A 25,570-nucleotide genomic window follows, 5' to 3' on the forward strand; every position below is an offset into this window, starting at 1 on the left:
CTTCAACCAGCAGTCTTGACGCCGAGTCGATTTTCAGTGACGCTTTCATAAGATCGGGAGCTGATGGCATATAAATAACCGCCTGTTACCATATGTGGCTGCTGGATAGTTAACGTCGTCTGAGACAGCCGATCTGCTGTAAAGTAGGTCCCCTCTTCACAACCTCTGTCCAAACACGCCTGGTTAGGACACCGATGGTGTAAACTAGTCTTCGAGTAGCAGGCATGAATTGGAGTGTGTGGGGTTAGTTGGTGAAGGATTTTCCATTTAACCTGCCAGGGATCGTGGTGACGTATGAGTGCAACCCCAAAACGTGAACTCAACAACTCGAAAGTGTGATTCACGAGTAGAGACTTTGCAAGCGGTTTTTTACCCCGTTGAGCTGGAGATTTTTATTTAGTTTGTCTCGACAATTTCTTGAACTCCCGTCCCCCAATCTGTTAATCGGGGCTCTGAGGAGGTTTCTCAAGCTGTACGGAGCACGTCACTTTGTTAATCAATACCATGGATGAATGAGCCTATATATTCCTGTGCATCTGGGGATTGTTTGGTCACTACAGCTCTGGGTTGATGGTGAGGGAGCTCAGCACATGAACATATTTGTTGATCAGTCAATAGAACAAGCAGGTATTTATACGCCGTGTACGGAGGAATTCAATTCAAATGATCCAGACGCCAATAGTCTTCCATCATTCAGGAGGCAAAACCTCGTCGACACGAAGACATAATATTTAATCGCATTGCTTTATTCCAGAAAAAACACTACGCAGTGCAGTGGTGAGTGTATATGATTAGTCAGCAAACTCTAATTGGTTGGTGTAAACAACATCGTCCGTTTTGGCCTCGAGTACTCTGTAGACATGACATGCTATTGACATAGATGGGATCATGAAGACTTTTCATCCGCAAAATATGTAAGGGATAGCCGTCCTCGTGCCGCAGAATTACCTGTGTTTGTACGATGACGTTCTTTGAGATTTATGGAGGCAAATTTAGCGCGCTTGGGGTCTTGGTAGTGTCGGGGATGTTGTTGCCGATACGAGGGCTGCCACTAAAATATGCTAAAATATGCGCTTGAAGAAGATCTTGGGGCGGGCAAGGCAGCACTGTTCTTGACGAATCTGTTGGAAGTTGGAAGCCAGGTCCTGCGAAACATACCATCCTTATAAGTGCGATGAGAGCTTGGATAAGCAACCTTTCTCGCACTCAAATCTTGCCTGCTCAGGCATCTCAGCTTCATCTGCTCGCTGATTACTTTTCCCCCCGCGCACAAGTTGGTGCCAACGCTGGACTCAACATCGTGGCATGATGGAGGGCGCCAATCCACATTCCACTGAAGTGCTCGATGCTCGATTAGGACAACCATCGCAGACCCTGTCCTCTGGCCGAGATAGCGCGATTCATCAATCGGGATCACAGATGGGAAACGATAGCAACCCGGAGCCACGAACCAATGGCACAAACCAAACTTCTTATGTACCTCGCCCCAAACGGATAGCCTGTGTTATATGTCGGAAAAGAAAGCTGCGATGTGATGGAAACAAACCGAGCTGTGGTACATGTTCCCGCTTGGGGCATGATTGTTCCTACGATGAAGTGAGAAAAAAGAGCGGTCCAAAGAGGGGATATGTGAAGCAGTTAGAAGCAAGATTAGGTATAACCATATTACGGAGCTCATGCGTCCACTGGATTTGTATCCAGATAACTGTAGAGCATTGCTGATGGATTGTTTCCTTCCTACTTCTAGCCCAAGTCGAGACTTTACTCAAATCTCAAGACTCCGGGGATGTCTTGCGGAAGTCGCCCGCACCCACAGACAGCACACCTCAACCTCCTACATCTACCGGTTTTCCTAATGACGCGCCTTATACGTTCGCATGCCCGAACACAACAGGGAATGCGCATCCAGTTTCCCTTGACCTGCTTGGTGACCTAAATTCCACTCAGATCAACCTCCCGGACAGTAACATCACTTCTGGGGGTGACTTTTCATGGGAGATGATTGGTCTGGGTTTGGAAGAACCCCTTCCGGCACAGGATGTTATTGATGAGCTGTACGTGTAATTCTTAGCTTCTCAGCGTAACATACGACATAAGATATGACCTAACGGATGGTGTCTAGAAATGAGATATATTTCCAGAAAATTCACCCATCAATGCCAATCTTACACCAACCGCGATACTATGCTGCAATGAATCTTGCGCCTAACATGCGGCCCCCTGTATGTTTACGATATATAATGTGGGCTTTGGCTAGTTCTGTTACGAATAAGTATCGAACATTGCATCCGCATTTCTATCAACGTGCACGAAAATATGCAGAGTTGGACCAGATGAGAGGCCTTGGCGAGTCCATGGCCACCGTTACTCACGCCCAAACTTGGATTTTAATGTCTTCTTATGAGTTCAGGATGATGTTCTTTCCTCGCGCATGGATGAGCACAGGCCTTGCGATGAGATTGGCTCTGATGCTAGGATTACATCGTCTAGATGGTAGTGGTCCTGCGGTAAAGATGTGCATTGCGCCTTCTCGAGACTGGACTGAGCAGGAAGAACGGAGAAGGACCTTTTGGGTAGCCTTTTGCCAAGATAGGTATGCCAGCGTGGGCACGGGATGGCCCATGATGGTGGACGAGCGAGATGTAAGGGATACCTACCTGCCCCGTCTTGGCCTCTGCGAAAGAAACGCCTTTCTAACCAGTGAGCACGCTAGATTTTAACCAATCTTCCTGCGTCTGATGAAGCATTTGTCAACTCTACAATGCAACGAACTTACACCTTGTCGAGTGTTATGGCTGGCGAAAATATTTCAACGCTGTCAGCTCTTGCGGGTCTCGTATTAATCGCTTGCATTTTTGGCCGCAATCTCCATCATCTACACCGGGTAGCACTAGATGATAATGCTCGCGATTTGAATGGCGGATTTTGGAAAAGGCATCGCGCCTTGGATAACATCATCCTCAACACATCTCTTGCGTTACCTAGCCATCTACGATTACCAGAAGGTATCAATGATTCGAGCGTCCTTTTCCTCAATCTTTGCATCCATTCTTCAACCATCTGCCTGCATCAAGCGGCTATATTCAAAGCGGAGAAAAATGACATGCCTAGCCAAATCGCAGCAGAGGGTAAGCGGCGAAGCATAGTTGCTGCGGATCAGATAACAAGTATCATGAAAATGGCCAGCCATACTGATTTGACCCTAGTGAGTTCCTCGGCTGGCATTTTTTTTCACATGTCTGTGTTAACCCGTTTTAGATGAATCCTTTCGTTGCGTTCTGTGTATATGTCTCGTGCCGAGTATTCTTGCAGTATCTGAAGTGTCGACCAGACGATGGATCAGTTCATTCATCTCTTCAATTCTTACTGGCTGCTATGAATGTCCTCAAGCATAAAAACCCTCTCACAGAATCATTTCTTATGCAGCTCGATGCAGACCTTGAAGGGACCGGTCTTGGCAGTAAAGTTGACACATCAAAGTTTTCTTTCGGTACACGGTATGGCGAGGTAAGTCCGGTCTGTGCTAGCGAACTATTCTGGCGATCCGAAATCCCCCCCTTCATCCGCCCGGCAAAAGATGTAATTGCGCACTTAGTACCTAACCATTCACCACTTCAGAACTCTTCACAGACGAACGACTATTGCCCGTCCTTGAAATCATTCTTTCAGGACAATACCCACCAGCCGCCGGACAGCATTCCTGGGTCGTCGTCATATGAACAGACTACGATCCCTCCAGCTTTGTCCTCACTGCCGAATCGGTCCAAACCCTCAGTTGGATCGGCGTCAACTAGCGGGAATGATAACCACGCCCACGTAGCGGACATCGGACAGTTTACGCTTCCCACGGATACAAACTTCATAAAATCGATGGTTATGGAAATGGACTTGTCGGAGGCAAGCACCACAAGTGATCGCCAGTACCTGTCCTCTGATCATCCGACCCCAGGCACAAATCCATCATCGAGCAGTTCAATTTCACCCCGTACAATAGATCAACCATCCCCCCCCGTTCAACAACACCACCGTCAACAAGCCCAGGGATCAAATCCCAATATATATGTCACCGACCTCCCTACTTCCCAATTTGAACCCAACCTTGACAACAACACTCAAACTACTTACGCAAACTACTTTACGCCTGGTAATCCACCACAAACCACCCCTGGATTTGGAAACCTATTCGCATTTCCCGTTGGGTGGAACCCTCCTCGTACCCAACCAAGGGAACCATCCTCAACAACTACTTCAGCAGGGCTCGTTGACCAAATACCAAACCTCGACAATATCACCTGGCCAGGCGGCGTAGATACACTCGCATGGGAGAATTTTCAGTAGCCAATTCACTGGAGCATCTTGACCATTTTGTGTTTTTTTCGCTTCCATTTACTTCCAAATCCTCTTCTTTATTTTTTTTATTTTTGAAAGAAGAACAGACACTGCCCCTTTCTGCTGACAACTGTTGTATAATACTAACCCTATAATTTCGACCCATTTGACTTTCAATGGTCTACTCGCTTTTTATCACACCAAACTTTCACTTGTTATATCAATTTATATGGATGCCAGGACAAGAATTGGAAAAGAAGTATGAGCTTGGAATCATATTTTCATCTTGGAGATTTGGGAGGACTCTTTGAGACGGAAAGGTGTAGGAATTTACGGCATTCTCGTTTTTTTTTCCTTTTTTTTCTTTTTTTTTTTTTTGCCTTCTCTTTGGCTGGGCTTTGTTTATTACTTCTATAGTGGCCTTAATGAAATAAGTGACGAATTACGATGTCGGTTCCGGAGAAATTGGTCATCTCTATCAACTCCTAAGCTCGTCTGTTCCCGTGTTTGCTGGTTTTGTAAACTGACGGCAGGTTGGATCCTCCAATTGTTCATATGGGAAAGTAGGATCGTAAAACGCATTCCGTGACTATTGTTTTCTCATAATTTTATTTAGCTATGACTCTTTGATATTTTTCGGGGGGGATGGCTTGTCTACTCAGGCATTACTTTACGATGTGAAGTCATAATAACCTTTTAACGCTCAGAATTCAGAACAGGAAGTTTCAAATGTAAATTCTCTCCAAAGCCATGCAAAGATGCAAAGGCCACAAGGTCTTTCAACTGAAATCTATTTAGATTCGTCCATTTGGATTGGGGAGGACGTTTCAAACGCAAGTTGCAACTTATCTGGTCCGATGCCTTTACTGTTTCTTTCCTTCCTGTTCTACTAGAGTACATGTTGAGGGACTGACCGCCCCACTAACATGCTGCTCTAAGTCTCCTATCTGTCGACACCAGGAACGTCAAAAGGGTCCGCTACTCCCAGCCCCAACAATCCTTAGTCCACCACCACTACTGCTCCCCATCCCATCAGCAGTGACAGAATAAGCAAGCCAGTATCGAGATGGGTGCCAAGCGACAGCCGGCACGCCCACAGAAGTTCCAGGGCCGCTTCCGATTCCAGCCATCCCGTTGGCTGCGGAGCTCATTCCTCCTGTAGGAATGGTACATACGCTTTCTCCTGTTTCAGCGTGGAAAATCTCAAGCCCGGAACCGCCACAACCGGGTTCGTCGCAAGCCCCCACGATAAACCGACCGTCCCAACTCCAGCTGACGCCCCGCACGGCGCCGCCGTTGGCACTTGATACGGTGCGTTTGCAGATCCAATCTGTAGTGTCCCAGAGGGATATTAGAGCATCGCTTCCGCCAACGGCTAGGTAGCGGGACGTCGGACTGAGCGCAATTGAAAGGCATGCCGAGGTGTGGGCATGGATTGTGTGGAGTGGGTTGAACGACGGATATGAGACGACTTTTACGGTGCCGTCGCCAGTTGTGAGAAAGAGGTCTAGATCGGAAGTATTAAAAGAGTGTGAAAATGTGGTGGCGTTGGTTTGGATAGCTTGTGGGTGTGGGCCGAGGGCTTTGAAGGTGTTCGCCGGGGCGGTGGTTCCAGCAGGTATTTGGAGGGTGGGAGTAGATGGAGATTCGACTGAAATGGGTATTAGGGTGTCATCCTTCAAGTAAAATAAAGACATATAAGCTAATTGGACGTGATCAACCGCTCCCTTTACGTCCCCATTGATGCTGAGTAAGTGAGGGAAGGACGTCAAGATGGTGACCTTCGGAACGAACCTTCCTACCGACGAGTATTACGCTCCCATCAGCAGCCCATGTCATCGTAAATGCCTCGCCTCCTACATCAACGCGGCTGATACACGTTTTGGACCGCACATCCCAGAATCGGACCGTCCCATCACTCGAGCAGCTTGCCAATTCCGATTCTTTGACGGGGTTAAAGGCAACTTTTTCTATACCAGAGGAATGTCCACGTAATTCCGTCGAGTATTTTACATGTGTGCGCTCGGGGTTCCAGATGCGGAGGGTGCGATCCACGGAGCCGGTTGCGATCAAGCTGCCTGTCGGATTCCATGCAAGGGTGCGAATGCTAAATGCAGGCGTAAAGTCAGCTTATCAATTGTAAAGAGCAGACACCAAAAGAAAGGGAAGTATTAATGATCCATACGTATGAGAGCCTGGACCCCGTGCCGCGGGATCATAATAGCTCTGAACTTTCAAACTGCCAAACCATTGGCCAAAGCGGTCCTTTGGGACCATCCGTCGAGATGGCGCTGGAGGCATGATGGTAGGTGGCCGAAGCCCATGCCCTTTGAGACAATAAAGTGGACAAAAATTGCGTTAGTTTCGCAAGTTTCCTTATGAAATGCTCATGGTTACAAAAAATGCCGCAGGGCGTTATCTCGTTTGGCATCAGGGTTTAGTGATTCTGCATCGTTCAAGGTCGCGAAGTAGTTGCGAGTTTCTGCGGGTATTGTCGCTAGAGTCTGCCCGAATCCGGCTGGCTTGGCCCTGGCGCTTGCGCTTATCGCTTGTTGGGCTGGTCCAAATTCGGGATGGAGTTAACGAGCACAAACGAAGGAAATGATGAAGTATTATCCAACTCCATCAGCTGGTCAGATATGTCCGTACCCTGGTAGGTGACACGTTTAATGCTTCATCGTTCTTTGGAGTCTTTTTAGCGAAGCAGAGCGACTCACATTCCTCTGGTAGAACCTATTGCATCATATGCACAATTGATGTCTTGATGTTTGACCAATAGCGGTTTGCAAAGCAGGCACCATTTTAATTTATCTAGACCTGGTAAAGACTGAATGCATAATGCATATCAAAGAATGAAGTAGAAAGGTTTTGAAATCGGGGGTCAGCTTTGAAACCAGCCGAATGGTGGAGAGTACGCTTGAAACAACTTAAGCTGAATATGTAAAACTGGCCCGGATTTGTATTGGAAAGGATTATACTATATCTTCGATTTATGTGTACGGAGTACTCCGTATAGAAGAAGAAAATGAAAATTAAGAAGTGGAGGTGCTGGTGTAACTATGGAATGAGAGCGAGCGGCATTGTGGAGTTTTAAATTTAAGCTTATTCTTCGCCAAGCTAATTTTGACCTCATCTTCTGAAACCAATCCTAAGCTCGCAATAACACATTTCAAAGCCCTGACAGTTGACGAAAATACAAAGGCAACAGGATGTATGAAATAGACGACCCTGATTTACAAAAGGAGAAATGTTACACTACAATTGGGAAGCTACCTCCCTTCGTCGATCCCCAGCAACCGCCAATTAAAAAATCACCTTTCTCCACCATCTCGAAGCACTCGTTTGTGCATTCTGTAAGTAGGCTTGCTTAACTCGTTCATTGACTTGTCTCTCAATACGTGCAGGAAAGAATTTATGGGGATGCTAATTCTAAAATAACGTTAAAGACAGCGCTCATCTTACCAAAAGAAATTTACGACTCGGTTTGGGATTCCATATCTAACCGAATACAAACCCGTCAATATGCCAAAGTGATTATGCCATTGTCGGCTTTGTTGGAGCATGACTTTTTCAACGCTTATATTAAAATTGGTATTCGATAATTCACGTCCTTTTCATCATGTAGACTTTATTTGAATTTAATATCAACCTGCAGACCAGAGCTTTGTTATCTAATGCCAGTGTATAGGTGATATCCTCTTGATTTCAGAAGGTAGGAGCGGCGTGGATAATGTTTATACCCTCAAAGATGGTACGTCATTGTCCCTCTCTTATAGCTATGTAGTCACAATGCACTAGCCATACTAACATATTTCTCCAGGAGTTCTTCGATTAGAGTTGGATAAGAACTCATTTGAGCGAGCCGGACTTGATGGAAAACCAATCCGGAGTGGTGGGAGAAAACACGTAAAGGAAAGATACGGTAATTTATTTATTTCTTTTATTCAACCGGAAACTATCGGCTAATGCTTTTACACATCTAGCCGTGGCAATCAATCTTCGACTCCCATCAATGCTCCACGGGAAAAAGGGCTTCGAGCGGATCGTATGGGCTTTCAAGAACGTATTAACGACATCTGTAACTTGGTTGTTCTGCGACTTAACCCCATCTCCAACTTACTCAGAAGAAGGTAAAACATTCCCTCCCCTTCCTTACTTTTTACCTTTTTACCTTGTTAACTTTATCCTGACAATCCTCTTGCAGACGCTCCGATTAAAAAGCACTATCCCCAGATTATACAATGTGCACCGGACGTGAATGTTCTTGGGACAATCATGGTTCCACCGCTACATTTACCAGGTCTCGAAACAGACACTGGAAAGGAATTCCTTCACGAGACTTGCGACGAGGTTCAGGAATGGCTCGGCCTGGTTGTCCTCGATTCTCCACGCGTGCATGTCAACGATACCATTGACCCATATTTGAGCCGCTACGCACCTCCTAACCAAGATGAGTGCCAGCCTGTCGAGCTGGTTAAGATCTTCTGGAAAGGATTGCTTCCTTCTGCGTGGATAACGCAGCTATTTGCAGTCACTTTGTGGGTTTATTTCATCATTCTGCCACCTGTTCATTTTGTAGTCGATCACGTTGCAGGTCTGAAGTCCTGGCAGACCGCCTTCGCCTCCGAAACGGGTTACTGAACATTTTCATTTTATCACGAAAACATCTTTCTTAAGAAACTTACTAACAATCAATGGCGATCAATAGGCGGCAATTCGCGCCTGGTCCTTCGAAACCTGATGGCTGGTTTGCTCTTACGTCTTTCGCACTAGGCAGGGAAGCGGTCGAAAGCAAAGACGGATACACGATATTGTTCCAGCCGTTGAACAAAGTGCCTACTAAAAACCAACCATCAGAGACTTCCACGGCCAGAGAGCGGCCCCAGCACCAGTTTATTTGCTGGGAATATGCGGGAGGCTCGTCGCATAGCTGATTGAGCTAAAGTTGAGATCAGACTTGATAGTCAAAATGGTGAAGAAAAAGACATCCGTCAAAATTGTAGTGTGGTCTACTATATGGCATGAATGATACATTGTAATGATTTATAGAGTGGAAATGGAAGTTCCTCTATGTAAAAGTGCCTTGGCAGAGTGGCATGGAAAGCAATAACAGCGAAGAATTAACTCCGAGCTGAACTCATCATCCAAAGTACCGATAATACTTATCCCAAAATTTAGGGTGATAATACCAAAAAAGAAACTGATCACAACCCAAAAATGTAAATAAACCGGAAGCAAACACTACATCAAATCATTCAGCACATCCATCAATACCGGTCTCGTCGCTACAATCCTTGCACCGTCTAGGAGTTTCCCTCCTATTTTCTCCGGCCTCCTCTGGCCAGCGGATGGCTGTCTATTCTTGACTGGGCTCAAAGCGATCCGTTGTTTATCCTTCAAAGGACTCTGATCATGAAATGTGACTCTCTTTTTTGGGATCTTCTTTGTCGGGCTCCTCTTCTTAGGACTCAGTGAATTCGATCGCATCACTTCCATGCCCTTCCGCGGGCTCAACTGTGTTAGCCCATTCTCCGCATTTTCAAAAACATGTTGCTCAACAGCGGTACGCGGCAAATCATATGTCCATGCTTTCGCATCCATAAGCTGGACAAAATTTCCTAGTAGTTCATTGCCATCACGAAGCGTATTCTTGCTCCCAACTATAAGCAGTTTGGTTCTCGCCCGAGTAAACGCGACGTTCACGCGTCTCCAATCCCGGAGTAGTTCACCAACATTCCGCTCTGAGTTGCTGCGGACGCAACTCATGATGATGATTTCTTTATCACGGCCCTGGAAGCGGTCTGCTGTGTGCATCTCTAGGTCCGGGTGGTGGCGGAGGTTTTGTTTTAGGAGGGATAACTGGCTTCGGTAGAGGGTTACGACGCCGATATCCCCGGCTGGGATACCTACAGAAATGAACGATTCAACGAGTTGCGCGCAAATCGTAGCTTCGATGGGATTTATGATTCGGGAACCCTTGGATGACTCAGTCGCCTGTGGCTCTAAGGGGTCAGTGTTGACAAGTCGGGTCCTAGCGACAGGGTCGAGCAGATCGCGGATCCAGCAGCGGCCATATCGGGAGCCCAGGCAGGAATTTCTGACGTTGGGGGGTAACGATAATGAGTCGACATGGTGTTGTTTCAGCCTACCGAGATTCGGGATTTTGAGGTAACTTTGAGCAACTTCTGGGGTTCCGCACTTGAGATGTCCCGAGTAGATGAGGGTGTTTGAAAGGAGCATTATATCTTCACACATTCGATATTGGTGCTCTAAGTTGACAACTGAGGCCGGTTGCAAATCGCAGAGAAGCTTAAATAAGCTTACATCCAATCCACTTTCCCGGGCTTCCTTATCTTGAACGAGTGGAGGTAGCTGATAGTGGTCTCCAACGAGGATGAACGTTTTCGCCATACGAATGGGACCTAGACAGACCGGGAGAGTTATTTGGGACGCCTCATCAACAATACAGTAGTCGAAGGTGCGGCTATTAAAAATAGGGTGGTTAATGCCCAAGCATGTGGTTGCCACGATCCGTGAATTTTCATAAATATCCCGTAACTCCTCTATGGTCTTTTTGGGAGTTGCTGCCAAATCAGCAAACTTTTGGACATCTGGATGGATTTTGGTTGTGGCACCCAGCCTTAGCGTTCGAATATTGTCGTCCTTCACTTTGAGCAAAATATTGTCGACAGCGGTATGAGTGTAAGATGTTAGAAGGACGCTTTTCCCTTGAGAGATAAGAGCCCGTATAATATGGGCTATGGTGGTTGTTTTTCCAGTTCCTGGCATCCCCAAGATCAGAGCGTAATCATTTGCACTCATCACTTTCTTGATAGCTTGCTCTTGGTCGATATTTAGCTCTGTCTCAGGGAGGCATGGTATGGCTGATGAAGAGGGCGGCTTGAATAAAGGAATGTGGCCATCAATAATCAAATCCCTGAGCCGCCTAGCTTGGAAGGTGTTTCTATCCATCATACAAACAAGATTGTTTCGGACAGTCGCCATGCCATTGCTGAATTCGTCCTTGTCTAGGCGGTAAAGAGTCGTGTCTTCGGCCTTTTCAGGAAAAACGGTAGATTCAGATCCGCCAGTTTCAACAATTTCCATAACACCTGTAAAGGATTGATGTCGATCTGCATCAAAGTTCGAACATCTCGTTCGGGCATTATGGAGCCGCCGGTCAACTGCGACCGAGATTCGCGTACGACTAATATGGGTGACATAGCCGTTGGCGAGTGCGAAATGACCCTTTTCGTCAGAGACAACGATGGGTTCTCCAACACTAAGCTGTGAGTCCCCAAAGGAGAAGTTTGAAGGTGGTTGGTGTTTGAAAAATGTATACCTAAATCGATTAATTTTCGGTACACCGGTCTCTTCATAAGCGGACCCCGGTTCGACCATAACGTTACCGAAGCAGCGGCCAACACCCTCGCGTTCGTTACTCAACATGGTCCACAATTCCCGTCGGAATTTAAGGATATCTCGCTCTTCCATAGTCAAAAGAGCGTCCCATTTCTTGAAGAAGTTTTGGTGGGAGGGTGTAAGATGTCCGACAATCTCAATGAAACTAGTTCCCATTCCGCTGCTCTCATCATCTCCGTCATCCATGACTTTGTGGTAGATGAAACATGCATCTTTGGCGTAGCACTGGTTGCATATCCGTGCCTTTTTAAGCATTGGAGGTAAGTCTGATTTTTTACATATGAACTCAGCGAGACGGTTACGCTGCTGTATCATTTGGCGGATTTCGCTTCGGATAGCTCGAACTCGGAAAGTTTTGGTTGCTTCGAGATAGAAGAGTATTCCAAAGGTCACATCGATATCTGAATACGACTAGTTAGCGAATGAGTATCCCCACTTGCGTGGAAAGAACATACCATATCGATCGGAAACAAGCAAGGTGTACAATGCCGTTTGCGCCCTGTGAGCCTCATTGGAATTGTTCCGTCCCGTTTTCAACTCGAATGGGACAGTTAGCGTCTTTTTCTCTGTCCCTTCCTGGACGGCCACTTGCACAGTCGCATCGACATTGCCTTTCAATCCGTACATAGGAGACCAGATATGCTCCTCAACTTCAAGAAGCTTGTTGATGCTTAGACACGAAGTAGTGCCACTCCTGTCTTCCGTAATTGACTCGATCTGCATGCTTATCAGCATATATATAAATGTCAAAGCTAGAAGTAAAGGGCCTCATTCATACCGTAGGGCGTGATCGCATGAAGATGTCCGCCCACGAGCTTAGAGCAGGTATTTTGCTCATTAAATACTCAGTAGCTTCAGAAACTTCGACTTGGATCTCATACAAACTCTCCACATAGTGCTCTAATGTGCGCGAAATAATTTCACGCAGCCAGCTTTGATCCCAGCGATTTGCGCTCGCGGCTGCTTGGAATATTTCGTGAAGGATATGACCATACACTTGAGGTTTGTTGGCTTCGCTAGTAGCCTTAACGCGGTCTTGGAGAACAGCACGGCGGGGGCAGGTAAACGAGTCCGCCACCACCGTTGCAGAGATTAGATGGTCTGGGTGAAGGATTATCATATTGTCAGAATTGTCCACCACGCATCGTCCCATATGATCGAAGCTTCCGATGAGGTGGATATAAGATCCCTTTGAGCATGGCGTATCATACCATGACTCCCGTAAAGTGATAGTTCGATTGTTATTCGTTTTCTCCTCTTGCACAAATAGTACCTATAGTGATGTTAGCACATCTCAAATGTAATATACGAGACATCATAGTCATACTTTTTGAGGCTTTGATTGGCCTTTGGAATTTAGATACGTATTTTCTGCCGAGTCTATAATAAGATGCCGTTCAATAGTCTGTCTTGATTTACGGTTCTTTAAATCACTTAGTATAGGAATTTAAGAGATGCTAATCGAGAACACAGGATGACCAACATGACTCGAACCGTTGATACCAGCAACCTTTTGCATTGCTGCTTCAATGGACTCCAAATCGATGTCCTCATCGAATTCATCACCGGAGGAAGATATCGCTCCGTCCAAAGAAGGGGTCTTTGGTTCAGTCTTCCTTACGGCTGCTATTCCGAAGGAAGGGGCGGGCGGTTCTGCTAAAATAGCGTTTGGTTTTTTGCCTGCGTTCGTCTGTTCTTTCAAGTCATAACGGGCTAGAACTTCTTCCATTGCTTCAGGAAATTCGTCATCGCTGTCATTAAATTCATCAACCTCTTCGGAATTTGTATGGGCGTGTGAAGTTGGCAGCGTGGGTTGTTTATCGTTCTTGTTGATGGAACCGGTCCTAGGACGATCAGGTTTGGCGTGCGCCGTATATAAAACTCCCGTAAGCCTTTCCTCCTGTACAGCGTCAGGAAGCGGACCAACTTCGGAATATATGGGTTTATGTTGATTGTCAGCCTTTCCAGCAAATTCAAGGAAATCATCATCTAGTCCATCATCGTCAAACTCGGACAACGTTGCATTCAAGTCTTGTATGGTGTACATAGTGTCATTGTAAACGGCATCATTGGCCATCACTCTTCTTGAGCACTTAGAAGGGGTATCAATTGGATTGTTTTCATTCTCGTTCCTAGGTTTTGGCGGTGAGCCAGAGAATTCCGCTATATTATCAGGCCGTTCCGGCAAAGGAGTGGAGCTAGACGGGCCTGATATTTCTCCCCTCGGCGATTTCAAGAGGGTTTCTTGTATTTTCCCCACCAAGAGGCTGATTTTAGAGGACTTTGAGGTGCCATCACCAAGAAGCGAGCTTCGCGATCCAGCAAAAATGTCCCGAACTCTCTTTACAGCCTGCTGTTCATTGTCAACTCTTCTTCTTTTAGTATTAGATGTCGGCCAGTAGACATTACAACTGTTTGATCTGCGAAGCGTCGACAAATCTCTACCCGCTCGAGCGGCCGTGGGGGTTCGTGGTGAGGATGAGACGAGATGAGCGAACTGAGGTTTTGGAGCATCACCACCGGGGTTTCCTGTGCTTTTCCCGATGTATTTACTCCAGAGGTCCGCGGCAATATCGTGCTGGGGCGTTCTCACGAACTTCGGTAAGGGCTGGGGGCTCGACATAATGTGTTTCGAATCTGCTCCTAGAGGGGAGCTGGTCGGTGATGCGCTTCGATAGCGCTTTTGGCCTCTTGTAATGGGTGAGCCTGAGGCGTCTCTAGGATCTGTGTTGCACGGCTCATGCTTCCAAAACACATGGTCTTCGGGACTGATAACCCTTCCCGGGGCTCTGCTGAAAGCGTCCTCTGTATTGCTAATCAGATCAGCTAGGGGAATTCTATGTGCCGGTGTTTGAGGCGATTTCTTCTCCGGCTGAACCTCTCGGCATTTCGTTCCACTCGACTGTGGAGTAGGCACTGGTATGTCGCCTTCTCCCATACGAGCTTTCATCTCCGCATTTTCCTTATCCATCGAACCGGAATCGTCGCAATTTTGGTCGACCGTTGGCATGTTGTGAGAATACTGTGGTACAGCTGGGGCATAACGAAACGTATTTAACTTTATTCTTGATTTTGATGATATCACGAAAGCATCGCTAGGCATTATAGAGGCATTTGCTCGGTTCTCGAAACGGGGTTTGTTGGGCGCGTTGTCTCCCTTGAAGGGAAGACAGGCTATCTAACGGGAGATAGACGCCATTCAAAGTTACTCGCGGTTGGAACGTTGTATAAACAAGTAGTTGAAAAGGTGCTGCGCAGTATAACTGAGGGGCAGTGAGGCTGTTGATTTGTTAAGAAACGATCGGTCGTTGAGGGGCAGCGGAAGGAAATTGATGCCGCCGTCACATACCAGACGCGTAAATAGTTAAGAGCGTGCAGGCGCGTCTGCATTATGTAATGACCAATTAGAATTTCGGGCCACTCTGCCGCAATCCGCGCTAGAAATAGCCGCGCAGAAAAATCTGCGCGCTTAGGCGGACCCGAATGGAGATTCTTTGCCCGCTTCACCGAAATCTCGGCAAAAGCGTTGGAACGCGCCGTTTTGGCAACCTTTTGCTCCCCTCCTCCTCCACAGTTACCATTCTCCTTTGTTCCCTTCTCTCGCAGACGTCAGCGTTCCCTATCTATCCCTTCTCCTCTTCGCCAGCTGTGCTTTCAAGTTTTATTTTGCCCAGCCCCGTTTTGGTTGGTTGCGCAAAATTTTTCGCACACTAGTATATGCTCCCGTTTAAAACCGCGACGTCAAAATGTCACAAGAGCAGCAGCCTCTGCCGTTCGTATACCAGTTCGCTGCGGGAGCAGTGGCTGGTATATCTGAAGTCAGTTTCCCCCATTCCTGAAATTTATAAGGCCAATTGACTAACGGCTACACTGCTCATTCTAGATTCTTGTAATGTGCGTAGTCCCTGGTCGGATGACGGTACCACCAGCTACAAAATAGCGTATGCTAACAAGAGAATCGCATTAGGTATCCTTTGGATGTTGTGAAAACAAGAGTGTAAGCATTGGCCTGTTGAGACCTTCTCGCTCGTGGCTCTCTCAAAACTGATGTTGAAATAATAATTCTGTAGTCAACTCCAACAAGGCGCAGGCGCTGGCGAAGAAGCATACAAGGGAATGGTGGACTGCTTCCGCAAAATTATTAAAAATGAAGGGTAGGGTTGATCTCTGTCTACCCTGTGTAAAATGTTTTACACAAACTGATAAACTATGACTCTATACAGTTTCTCCCGCCTATATCGCGGCATCACGGCCCCTATTCTTATGGAAGCCCCTAAGCGAGCAACCAAATTCGCCGCCAACGACAGTTGGGGCTCCTTTTATCGAAACCTTTTCGGCATGGAAAAGACCAACCAGCCTCTCGCAGTCCTCACTGGCGCCACCGCTGGTGCCACGGAATCCTTCGTCGTCGTTCCCTTCGAGCTTGTCAAGATTCGTCTGCAAGATAAAGCCTCCGCTGGTAAATACAGCGGAATGCTCGACGTAGTGAGAAAGATTGTGAAGTATGAAGGTCCTCTCGCGCTATACAATGGCCTTGAATCCACGCTTTGGCGCCATATTCTTTGGAACGCTGGATACTTTGGTTGTATTTTCCAGATCCGCGCCCAGTTACCACAGCCAGAACCAGGAAACAAGACTCAGCAGATGCGAAATGACTTGATTGCAGGTTCGATTGGTGGAACTGCTGGAACTCTTTTGAATACTCCCATGGATGTTGTCAAGTCCCGCATCCAAAATAGCCCGAAGGTCGCGGGATCTGTTCCGAAGTACAACTGGGCATGGCCAGCTCTAGGCACCATTATGAAGGAAGAGGGCTTCGGCGCCCTTTATAAAGGATTCACGCCCAAGGTGCTCAGACTGGGTCCCGGCGGAGGAATTCTACTGGTGGTATTCACCACTGTCACTGATTTCTTCCGGCAGCTTAGAGGGGAGTAAAATATATCGCAAAAGTTTCCCATTTCTCTTGTACCGTGACCACCGATTTCCGCGGGCGTTTTTGGAATTTTACCGTAATAGAAGCCGTTCCAGCGTGTTCATGTTTTAAGAATACTTTTCTTTGCCACAGATATAGAACAGGAGGCGCGGAGCGAGGTCACCTACGAGGGACATACGAATGCAGTTTAGACTTCCATGTCGATTTCACCTCCATTACCAGTTGTCTCCTTGGCTCCACCCTCAATCAGACCCGACTTCCCGAGAAACGACCACAACAAACAAACAACCACCCCGATACCTTTCCATATACCATTCAGTTCCCACATAGTGATATTGGTACTGCTTCAATCATCCGTCATATAGACTTTTCATTTCTCCTATATCTCTTTCTCATCTTCCCCGTCTTCCTCTTCCTCTTCTTGCACGTTGTCATCTTGTCAACTGGGTTAGCTTTTCATCCCCATACGGCCCAATCACCATTATATTCCTCAATTTTGTTTTTGGGCTTGAAAAAACACCCCAGTGCGGTCGTTTTGGAGTGTTCTACGGCGTGTCACCAGCACCAGATTCTTCATACATACGAGAAATTCGTTCTCAGCCAAATCCCTTCATCTTGTTGCCTTCATAGATATAGAGTGCTATTTCGTTTGCCGTCTTACTTCTACTTCGAGGCATTCTGATTTATCTGCGCGTGCATCAACTTCTCCGAGAGATACCGATACAAATCCTGTTGCAAAAGCAGGGGAAAACATGTTGTGAGTGTTTAAAGATGAATGAAGAATGAAGATTTGAGCAGGCATTGTAAATAAGTGTTGAGTGATTGATTATGTTAATTAACTATTAATAGTAACAATGTTGATTCTTCTACAAGCTCAAATGCCGGAAAACATCTTCTACTTCACTTTACAGAGATATTATTTGTAGACTCTTCAGTATTACTGATTTATAGATTTTATATGAATTCTTATTCAATAACATAGATCAATCTCATTCAATAACATAGATCAATCTCTATCTACATGCTTAACTGAGTGTACATATTTAACTCCGAGAACATGAAATGTGGCTATACAATCAATCAACCTTCCACCTTCATCAGATTATGAGCTCTTGACTGTGTTCTGCGCCATCAACTACATGCTTTCATTAAAACCTAGAGATTAGTTTCATGAGTCTTCTACAAGAGTGAACAATGATAAGAACTTGACAGAATGACTAGCAAATGACTAGAATTCATATTTAAAGATCAACAAAAGTTTAAGGCATAATATAGTCAATCTTTTTCATACACAATCAAATCAGCTTCACCCTTCAACCACAGTCGAGCAATTCACTCTACTAAATGCCTAAGGCCTATTGTCGGGATTCCGGGATTATAACTGTCGGAATGGGTATCTCGGATGAATATGTCGGAAACATATGAATCTTATGTGTATCAAGATCTGCTTCTTATATTATCCGTACACTATCTATTATTATTATATCTAATTCCATACAAAAGATAGAGCTATTTATAGTAAAACAAATGTGCGAGCCAAGAGAGCTAGCATTAGCAAGTATTAGACGAGTTTTGTAGTAAGCTGATGATCAGAAAAATAGTAGTAATACGATGTTGGTGGCGTTCATCAGTGTATGACCTCTTATTTCCCGACACCTATTCTCTATATAAATAAGAATTCAATCAATTCTTTGAAAGATAATCAACTAAGACTGGGAGCTAGAGTCAGAGCTAGTGTCAGAGCCTGGACTTATGAGATTTCTGTGTTTTTAGGCTATAATAGCAGAATATTGTAGAATAGAGAGTGATGAAATCCAAATTTTGTATGTAATATCCACGCCAGTGTGGCTCAGCCTTATCTCGGTAAACTTAGCCACTCCACTCCGAGCTAACCCGATCCGAATTATTGACACCTTCTGCCAAGTCCTGCTAAACATCTGAGCCGAATCCCCCGGGCAGACACTAAACCTAAATGAGACATCACCGGGAAAACTCTCCCTACAAGTGAATACGCAGTATGTGGTTGCGAGCACGTGAACTTGACGAAAGTTCGAAAGGAGTTTAGTTGGTCGCGCTAATTTGAAAATATCCAGCGGAGAGGCTGAGCATGCTGAGATAAGCGGCGTGGAGTTAGTTAACTAACTTAGATTAATTGAATACAATCTACGGAGTACTCGTACTCCGCACAGAGCCCTGGCTCAGATGACCTTGTCGCCACGGGGCTTTCACCTCCCCCGCACATGATCCACCTACATCTCATAGAAGCAACAGGTGTTCTTAGAGCAGCTATTAACAATAAAAAGATAATAATTGAGCCTATTCAAACGTGTTGGCAGTGCAGTTCTTTTAAAAATATACGAAAACACGTCGGCCGGGTCATATGTGGAATGGACCGGATGGTTAAGTTTATTTAATCTTGGAGAAGCTACTTCATGGACTGACCGATCGATCGCATTGTGAATCACGTGATATTGGAGCGACTTTAGTGGCAACACTTCTAAGCCTTCTATTTTTATTTTATTTAATTTTTATTTAAATATTTTTATACTATTTTTCTCATCTGGGTATAAAAATAATTATTGAATATTATTAACTACATAGTAGAAATAGAAATTTCCTTTAAAATCTCATTAATACAAGATAGTATTTTCTTAAAATTAGAGAACAGAAGATTTAATCTCTGAAAATGAAAGCTCTCAAAGAATATTGAGACTCAAAATATCAAAGATAATAATTGTGTCAGTGTCTCACCCGTCGCTGTTCCTCAGCCTGTCAGAAGAAACAAGCAGTGAGTGAGGCACGGGCACAACAATTAGAGGATGTTACTGTGTATATAGAAGCTGCCGGGTTCAAGATCTTAGTTAGATCAAAAAGAGTATAAGACGCTGGCAGGCTAGCCGCGTGCTCCTATTCTTATATTGTGGTACCTTACCCGCTCCGGCGGCCCGACCCGATTAAATTTATTACTTGCGAGAGACTAAACAGTCGCATCTAATTAACAAACATCCCAGTGCCTACTGTTACAAAGAGCCATGAATCACAGTTAGACAAAGCAGAATAAAATATCACAGAAAAAAGAAGATTAATACATCATGAAATAAACAGTATACATAAGAACATAGATAAGAGACTGAAAATATAAAAGAGAGAAAAAGATTCAAATATTATATTAATAAAAATCTTTAATCATATGACTAGAAAAAGAATGAGAGAAGCAAATAACAGCAAAAACTTTGATTGAAGTAAGTAATAAAAACTATAAATAAACTATCAGCTACCAGCAATCATTATAGTTATATACATATACATATATATATCATTAGATAGATCTCTCTTTACATCTGTCAAATGAGCACATTAATCACACAGTTGTTAACCTCTGCAATGCACCAAGATCAGAATTAAGAATTGAAAAAGATTTGAGAATAAGATCTTCAATATGAGAATCGTATACTTTTTGTTTAACTTGATGCTGAGCTTTCATCTTGCAGCTGTTGCAAGCGGTGCTGCAGTGATGATGAATAGAAGTGTGAAGGTGAGTTGATACCACTTCTTTACTATCTAGAAAGTCTTAAAACTTCCGAAAACCATGATCTGATATAATAGAGTAAGAAGGCCAGCAACGATACCGATCCTGAGTCTCAACCCCCGGGTCTCTCGGATCCTGCGGGTAAACCCAGTAATCCTAACAACCCTGATCATGATGAGCTGCACAACCCAGGGCAGAAGCGGTGGGACCCGCTGGGCAAGTCCTTCATTCGCAGGGGTCCATTAAAACTCCCACCCTCAGAATGCAAAAAGCACACTTGCTACAAAGATAGTGAATGCAAGTTCCTTGGATGTACATTTTGCCATTTCACTTCTAACCCAGGAGGTCTTGGTCATTGTATCTGAGAGTGATGTTGATCTATTATTCAAGTTGTTGCTATTGTTGTGAGATTTTTTCTCTTACTTTGTTTTTCTTTTGTTTCTGTTCTTTTTTCTTTTCTACTTTCTTGAGAGCATTGTGAGAAAAATGAAGATAGATAGAGTTGATATGACAGTCTATTGAGAAAAATAAAGTTACAGTTGATATGACAGTCTATAGTAATAAATGAGTAGAATCTCCTCAGGTGTATAGAGCCTCTTCAGGTATAGAGTCTCACCAGGTATAGAGTACTCTCAAGTATAGAGTCCCCTCAAGTATAGAGACCCCTCAGGTATAGAGACCTCTGGATAGAGCTCCAGTGACAAAACATACAGCGCTCCACCACGAACTCGCTCAATTCTTCGAATAAGAAACCGGCGATAGATCCACCGAATAGCCCTCGATCCTACGAGCATTTTGACCCCAATACCAACCTCATACCCTGTGTGGTGGTGGAGTTATGCAACCAAACGTGGTTGGAAGCCTCTGTGTACCCCTACCACGCCACAACCCTGGGTCAAATTGCCATACAAATTGTAAGGTGAGGAGACCTAGCTCTATGCACCAATCCTCTTGATTTTGGAAGATTCCCAACCACTGATTGTGGAGATATTTGAAGCATAATCTCTGTGAAAACCCTGTCTATTTTTGATGTTCCAAAACATCAATGCCAAGTCTCATACACATAACTGTGGAAGGTTGTAAAGCTTGCTTGATTGAAAGGTTGCTAGCTTGTGGGAAGTTATATGGTGGAAGGATTAGTAAGCCAGATCACGTAACCTGACACACCCACTCACCAGAGTAACTATACACGATGCTACATACAAAATTCGCCTTCAATCTCTTTTATCTTAATATTCTCCTTCCAACGCGTATATTTCATCGTTCCAAGTGGTTTAGTAAGCCCATCCGCCGCGTTCTCGGCAGATGGAATGTATTGGATAGATATCTTGTTCTTGCGGACGAGATCCCGAAGGATGTGGAAACGGACCTCTATATGCTTCGAGCGGCGCGGAATTGATTCGGAAGAGGATAGCTCTATGGCGGACTTATTATCGGCATGGATTGTATAAGCGAGACCATTGGCTGTGGTGGGGATGGGGTGATCATCGGCATCCAGATTATTGAGACGGGATGGAATGAATCCAGCGTCTTCTAGAAGCTCGCGGAGACAGACAAGCTCATATGCGGCCTTGGAGGATGCAATATATTCGGCCTCTGTTGATGATTTGGAGACCCCAGTTTGACGGCAGCTCCGCCATGCAACGGGGCCACCTGCCATATAGATGATATAACCGGTGGTTGAACGGGATCCTGGATCCCTACCGGCCCAATCGGCGTCTGCGTATGCCACAGGTTCAATATCGGCATCCCTGTGATAGGTTATACCCTCATTGATTGAACCCTGTAGATATCGGAGTGTACATTTGAATGCGGTCACCATATCAATCTGCAGGATGTACCAGCCCCGGGATGCCGAGATCGCCATGAGAGCTCGGGAGGTGGATGCAGAGACAACAGGTGCAAAGGTCCTTGAGTAATTGACCCCCTTCTGTTTCAAACAGTTGACCTCTTTAACGCAGGCCTTGTAATAATATTTCCATTCCATGGAAGCTCTGGCGCGCGTGAGGTTCTTCGGGATCGGAAGTGCAGCAATCTCGGGATCAGAAGATAGGTCTTCATGACTGTCCCCCACTGAAGATTCCCCCACTGTATATTCCCCCATTGTAGATTCCCCCACTATAGTGATATCCCTTGTAGATGTCGGAGGGTCATCAGATTCAACTGTGAGTTCCGGGGAATTCAGTGTATTCTGCACCAAAAAAGTAGATATTCTCGCGGAAATTTCATAATCAATCCACCAATTATTAGTGGGTACGAGAAATAATGGACACTCAGGTTGGATTTCCTCATCAATGAACAGATCATCAGTTGATGAGTCGGGAGTCACTGAAGGAATCTCTGAAGGAATCACTGCAGGAATTGCTGCAGCGGGTAGGCCTGGTGTCGCCGAAGGAATCACCGCAGCCGCTTTACAGGCCACATTGAGTAGGACCTTCAGGTTGTGTGTAGTCGGTATCGATGGATCGGCAAGATGGAGGTCCTCCTGGAAGATGACGTCTTTTGATATGTATAGACACTCATTGGAGGGGTCAACCAATCTATAATTAGTAAAACCATCATATCCCACAAAAATCAATTCCTTGGAGTGGGAGATCATCTTATTGATGAGCTTGAAGACTATCTTCAAGAATGCTTTGCAACCCCATCAGTGAATGCCATGTGCAGAAGATAGAGCTTCAAGCCAGGTCTCATACAGTGTAATCAGCTTTGTATTTTCAGAGCTCTTATACAATATGATTGAGGTTGATATAAGATTAAGCAGCTCTGTGACTGTAATAACTGCCTCTCTTCACATCTTTTCAGAAGCAGAAGAGTCTATTAATAGTGATCAGAACTTCTCAATAATCAGTCTGATCAATTATTCAGATTCTTTATTTTACTATGAAGTATAAGAGAGAGTTATCTTTCATTTTATTTCTTCACTGAGTATATATACTGTGACTGCATTTGAATTCAATTCTTCACAATTCAAATGAATAATTGTGATGTCACAGCTAAGCAGATTCTTGATGAATTAATTGAAAATCTGTAGATATCTCTAGACTGACCGTGTGACTGTGTCTGAGACCAGGACCAGATTTTTTAATGATTTTATTATCAATTCAACTGATTTCATTACACAGTTTTAACATTAGATAGTAGTTTTATACTGTTTCAGTGAAACTTACTGTCTACTCTTATCACATTTTTTAAATGAGATCATGATTTTCACTTCTTAATTTAAATTATTTTTATTGCTTTAAATGACTCTAAATCTTATTTAAGTGTTATCAAAAAGTGTTACTTTTTAAAAAATTAAAAATAGTCTAAAAAAAACCTTAAAATGTCTAAAAATAGTAACTTTATATTAAGAATGAGACTAAATGAGATTAAATGAAATCACTTTCTCATTTTTTTCAAGACATAATTCTATTTTAAGATTTTATATATAGTCACTTTGCATGTTTTTTTAATGACTAGTCTCAGTAGAATTCATATTAAGAAATGTATAAGATTAGATTAAATGAGATTAAACATGAAATTTATAATCTCAGTAGTCAGTCTAGATATCTCAATATCTCATTCTTATATTTTAATAGAAATATTTATCTCATATAGATAATATTATCTGTAATTATTATTATAAGCTTCTTATCAGTGTAAGATGATATATTATTATCAGTTTCAAGAATCTCATTATCACTGAAAATATTCACTTAAATCTTCAAGGTCTTGCAGATAATATAATGTGATATGAAATTCTTATATAATATATATTTCTATTTAGTCTTAACACATATAGCACAGAATAATAATTTTTTCAGATTAATAATAATAATATTAAATCACAGATCTCTGATTATTTTCAATATATTATTTTCACTGATATAATTAAGTTAATAATATTACTTATATATTAAAAGCTACTTTAGAAGAACTGCAGATATTTAAGATAATAATAAGATTATAAAGAAATTAGTATCTGAATTCTTAAAGTTAATTAACTGTTTAATCTTATTACAGCTGAAGAGTCTCAAAGACTCTGTATTCAGATTGTAATCTATTGCACCTTAGATTTCTAATAAATACAGAGATGTACAAATCGCTTCAATAAATTGCTCTATGTTCCTGGGCTGAGAAGTTATTATCGCATGTATCTAATTATCACTTCTTTGTATTTTTCTATGTTCTTGTTATCTTGGCACGGTCTCAACACCTGTATTTCCTCCTGTATAATTAACACTTGACCTGTATTTAACATCACACAAGAACTCATCATAAGCTCCGCTTGTATATGAGTATAATGAAAGAATAATAATAATAATAATAGATTGTAATCTATTGAAATTGTCTTTGATTTCAGAATAGCTATATATATATTACTACTTTATATATCAGATTATTTATTACATTATAAAATATCAGTGAGCTGTTGAATAGAATGTAAATACTATTATAAAACAGATTAATGTAGAAGATATTACTAGACTAACTGTGTAACTGTTGTAATTCAAAGGTTGCTTGAGCCCGCATATGATTACAGGCGTACGCCGGCTTCTTATATACGTTATACTAAATTAATTAGTGGCCGCTATGGCCCCTTTTACATTCGTAAGCATGTTCGGAAGCGGCCGCGTTATTATCCGGCGGTCGTACGTTCTTCCGAACCACAATATCTAGATAACTCAGTTAATGAGAGAATTGTTTTCTCTTAATTATAGAAGATCTAGAATGACATTCTTATCTATAATATTAACAGTATAAAGAAGCAGACTGCTTTTCTTGAAAATTTCTTTTAAGTCTGTGATTACATACTTTACTTGAATTATATTAAAATGATAATATTTCATTTCATTAGTTTTATTGTATTAGTAAATTTCATATAATCTGACAGATCTATCTTCTTTCAATTCTTTATTAAAGAAAAGAAATAGAATATGAAGTTAGTATTTATCTTAAAGTTAATTAAGCATCTTACTAGTATCTTCTTCTTCAGAGTAGACTAATTATATAATTATATCTGAGATCAGAATAAGAATATTTAATAGTCTTATTATTAATTTAACTAATCTCATTACACTGTTTTAAGATTAGATAGTAGTCTCATACTATCTCAGTAAGACTTACTGTCTACTCTTATTACATTTTCTAAATAAGATCATGATTTTCACTTCTCAATTTAAATTATTTTTATTACTTTAAATGACTTTAAATCTCATTTAAGCATTATTAAAAAGTGTTACTTTTTAAAAAATTAAAAATAGTCTAAAAAAAAACTTAAAATATCTAAAAATAGTAACTTTATACTAAGAATGAGATTAAATGAGATTAAATAAGATTATTTTCATATTTTTTCTAAGTCATAATTTCATTTT

At 43.2% G+C, this 25,570-nt stretch overlaps 6 protein-coding genes across 6 annotated transcripts; 4 read left to right on the forward strand and 2 right to left on the reverse strand.

Moving 5' to 3' along the window:
• Positions 1-823: 823 nt before the first annotated feature.
• On the forward strand, positions 824-5,071 carry BDBG_05897 (C6 transcription factor Prf). The gene is made up of 6 exons (XM_002623677.2): positions 824-1,654; positions 1,748-2,054; positions 2,123-2,642; positions 2,714-3,205; positions 3,259-3,507; positions 3,619-5,071. Exons 1-6 carry the CDS (start codon positions 1,306-1,308, stop codon positions 4,336-4,338), a joined length of 2,637 nt encoding a protein of 878 aa, XP_002623723.2. The 5' UTR covers positions 824-1,305; the 3' UTR covers positions 4,339-5,071.
• Positions 4,234-7,365, reverse strand: BDBG_05898 (WD repeat-containing protein). The gene is made up of 4 exons (XM_002623678.2): positions 7,047-7,365; positions 6,515-6,979; positions 6,124-6,436; positions 4,234-6,005 (listed from the first exon to the last, which is right to left on the reverse strand). The coding sequence occupies exons 2-4, from the start codon at positions 6,628-6,630 to the stop codon at positions 5,295-5,297; spliced, it is 1,140 nt and encodes a 379-aa protein (XP_002623724.1). The 5' UTR covers positions 6,631-6,979; positions 7,047-7,365; the 3' UTR covers positions 4,234-5,294.
• Positions 7,366-7,469: 104 nt separating this feature from the next.
• On the forward strand, positions 7,470-12,960 carry BDBG_05899 (uncharacterized protein). The gene is made up of 7 exons (XM_002623679.2): positions 7,470-7,682; positions 7,776-7,920; positions 8,018-8,080; positions 8,150-8,251; positions 8,313-8,459; positions 8,534-8,867; positions 9,038-12,960. The coding sequence occupies exons 1-7, from the start codon at positions 7,539-7,541 to the stop codon at positions 9,261-9,263; spliced, it is 1,161 nt and encodes a 386-aa protein (XP_002623725.1). The 5' UTR covers positions 7,470-7,538; the 3' UTR covers positions 9,264-12,960.
• On the reverse strand, positions 9,571-14,761 carry BDBG_05900 (DNA replication ATP-dependent helicase Dna2; the record flags this gene model as incomplete). Its single annotated transcript, XM_031722354.1, has 5 exons — positions 9,571-12,152; positions 12,207-12,468; positions 12,530-13,024; positions 13,079-13,174; positions 13,235-14,761. The coding sequence occupies 5 exons, from the start codon at positions 14,759-14,761 to the stop codon at positions 9,571-9,573; spliced, it is 4,962 nt and encodes a 1,653-aa protein (XP_031579225.1).
• Positions 14,762-15,243: 482 nt separating this feature from the next.
• BDBG_05901 (mitochondrial 2-oxodicarboxylate carrier protein) lies at positions 15,244-17,809 on the forward strand. The gene is made up of 5 exons (XM_002623681.2): positions 15,244-15,569; positions 15,635-15,645; positions 15,719-15,748; positions 15,822-15,905; positions 15,975-17,809. The coding sequence occupies exons 1-5, from the start codon at positions 15,498-15,500 to the stop codon at positions 16,684-16,686; spliced, it is 909 nt and encodes a 302-aa protein (XP_002623727.1). The 5' UTR covers positions 15,244-15,497; the 3' UTR covers positions 16,687-17,809.
• Positions 17,810-20,123: 2,314 nt separating this feature from the next.
• Positions 20,124-20,578, forward strand: BDBG_05902 (uncharacterized protein; the record flags this gene model as incomplete). The annotated part of the gene is made up of 2 exons (XM_002623682.1): positions 20,124-20,219; positions 20,291-20,578. 2 exons carry the CDS (start codon positions 20,124-20,126, stop codon positions 20,576-20,578), a joined length of 384 nt encoding a protein of 127 aa, XP_002623728.1.
• Positions 20,579-25,570: the final 4,992 nt, after the last annotated feature.

The sequence above is a fragment of the Blastomyces gilchristii genome, assembly GCF_000003855.2.
Source record: "Blastomyces gilchristii SLH14081 genomic scaffold supercont1.12, whole genome shotgun sequence".
NCBI lineage: Eukaryota > Fungi > Ascomycota > Eurotiomycetes > Onygenales > Ajellomycetaceae > Blastomyces > Blastomyces gilchristii.

Bases quoted from the DNA above. Each gene is read 5' to 3' on its own strand.
- BDBG_05897 (XM_002623677.2), top strand. From the start codon at position 1,306: ATGATGGAGGGCGCCAATCCACATTCCACTGAAGTGCTCGATGCTCGA. The intron at 2,643-2,713 runs GTAAGGGATACC...TGAGCACGCTAG, and splicing joins TGATGGTGGACGAGCGAGAT to ATTTTAACCAATCTTCCTGC. The intron at 3,508-3,618 runs GTAAGTCCGGTC...TCACCACTTCAG, and splicing joins TCGGTACACGGTATGGCGAG to AACTCTTCACAGACGAACGA.
- BDBG_05898 (XM_002623678.2), bottom strand. From the start codon at position 6,630: ATGCCTCCAGCGCCATCTCGACGGATGGTCCCAAAGGACCGCTTTGGC. The intron at 6,437-6,514 runs GTATGGATCATT...GCCTGCATTTAG, and splicing joins CGGGGTCCAGGCTCTCATAC to CATTCGCACCCTTGCATGGA. The intron at 6,006-6,123 runs GTTCGTTCCGAA...TTTTACTTGAAG, and splicing joins TAATACTCGTCGGTAGGAAG to GATGACACCCTAATACCCAT.
- BDBG_05899 (XM_002623679.2), top strand. From the start codon at position 7,539: ATGTATGAAATAGACGACCCTGATTTACAAAAGGAGAAATGTTACACT. The intron at 8,081-8,149 runs GTACGTCATTGT...ATATTTCTCCAG, and splicing joins TGTTTATACCCTCAAAGATG to GAGTTCTTCGATTAGAGTTG. The intron at 8,460-8,533 runs GTAAAACATTCC...ATCCTCTTGCAG, and splicing joins TCCAACTTACTCAGAAGAAG to ACGCTCCGATTAAAAAGCAC.
- BDBG_05901 (XM_002623681.2), top strand. From the start codon at position 15,498: ATGTCACAAGAGCAGCAGCCTCTGCCGTTCGTATACCAGTTCGCTGCG. The intron at 15,749-15,821 runs GTAAGCATTGGC...ATAATTCTGTAG, and splicing joins GATGTTGTGAAAACAAGAGT to TCAACTCCAACAAGGCGCAG. The intron at 15,906-15,974 runs GTAGGGTTGATC...GACTCTATACAG, and splicing joins AAAATTATTAAAAATGAAGG to TTTCTCCCGCCTATATCGCG.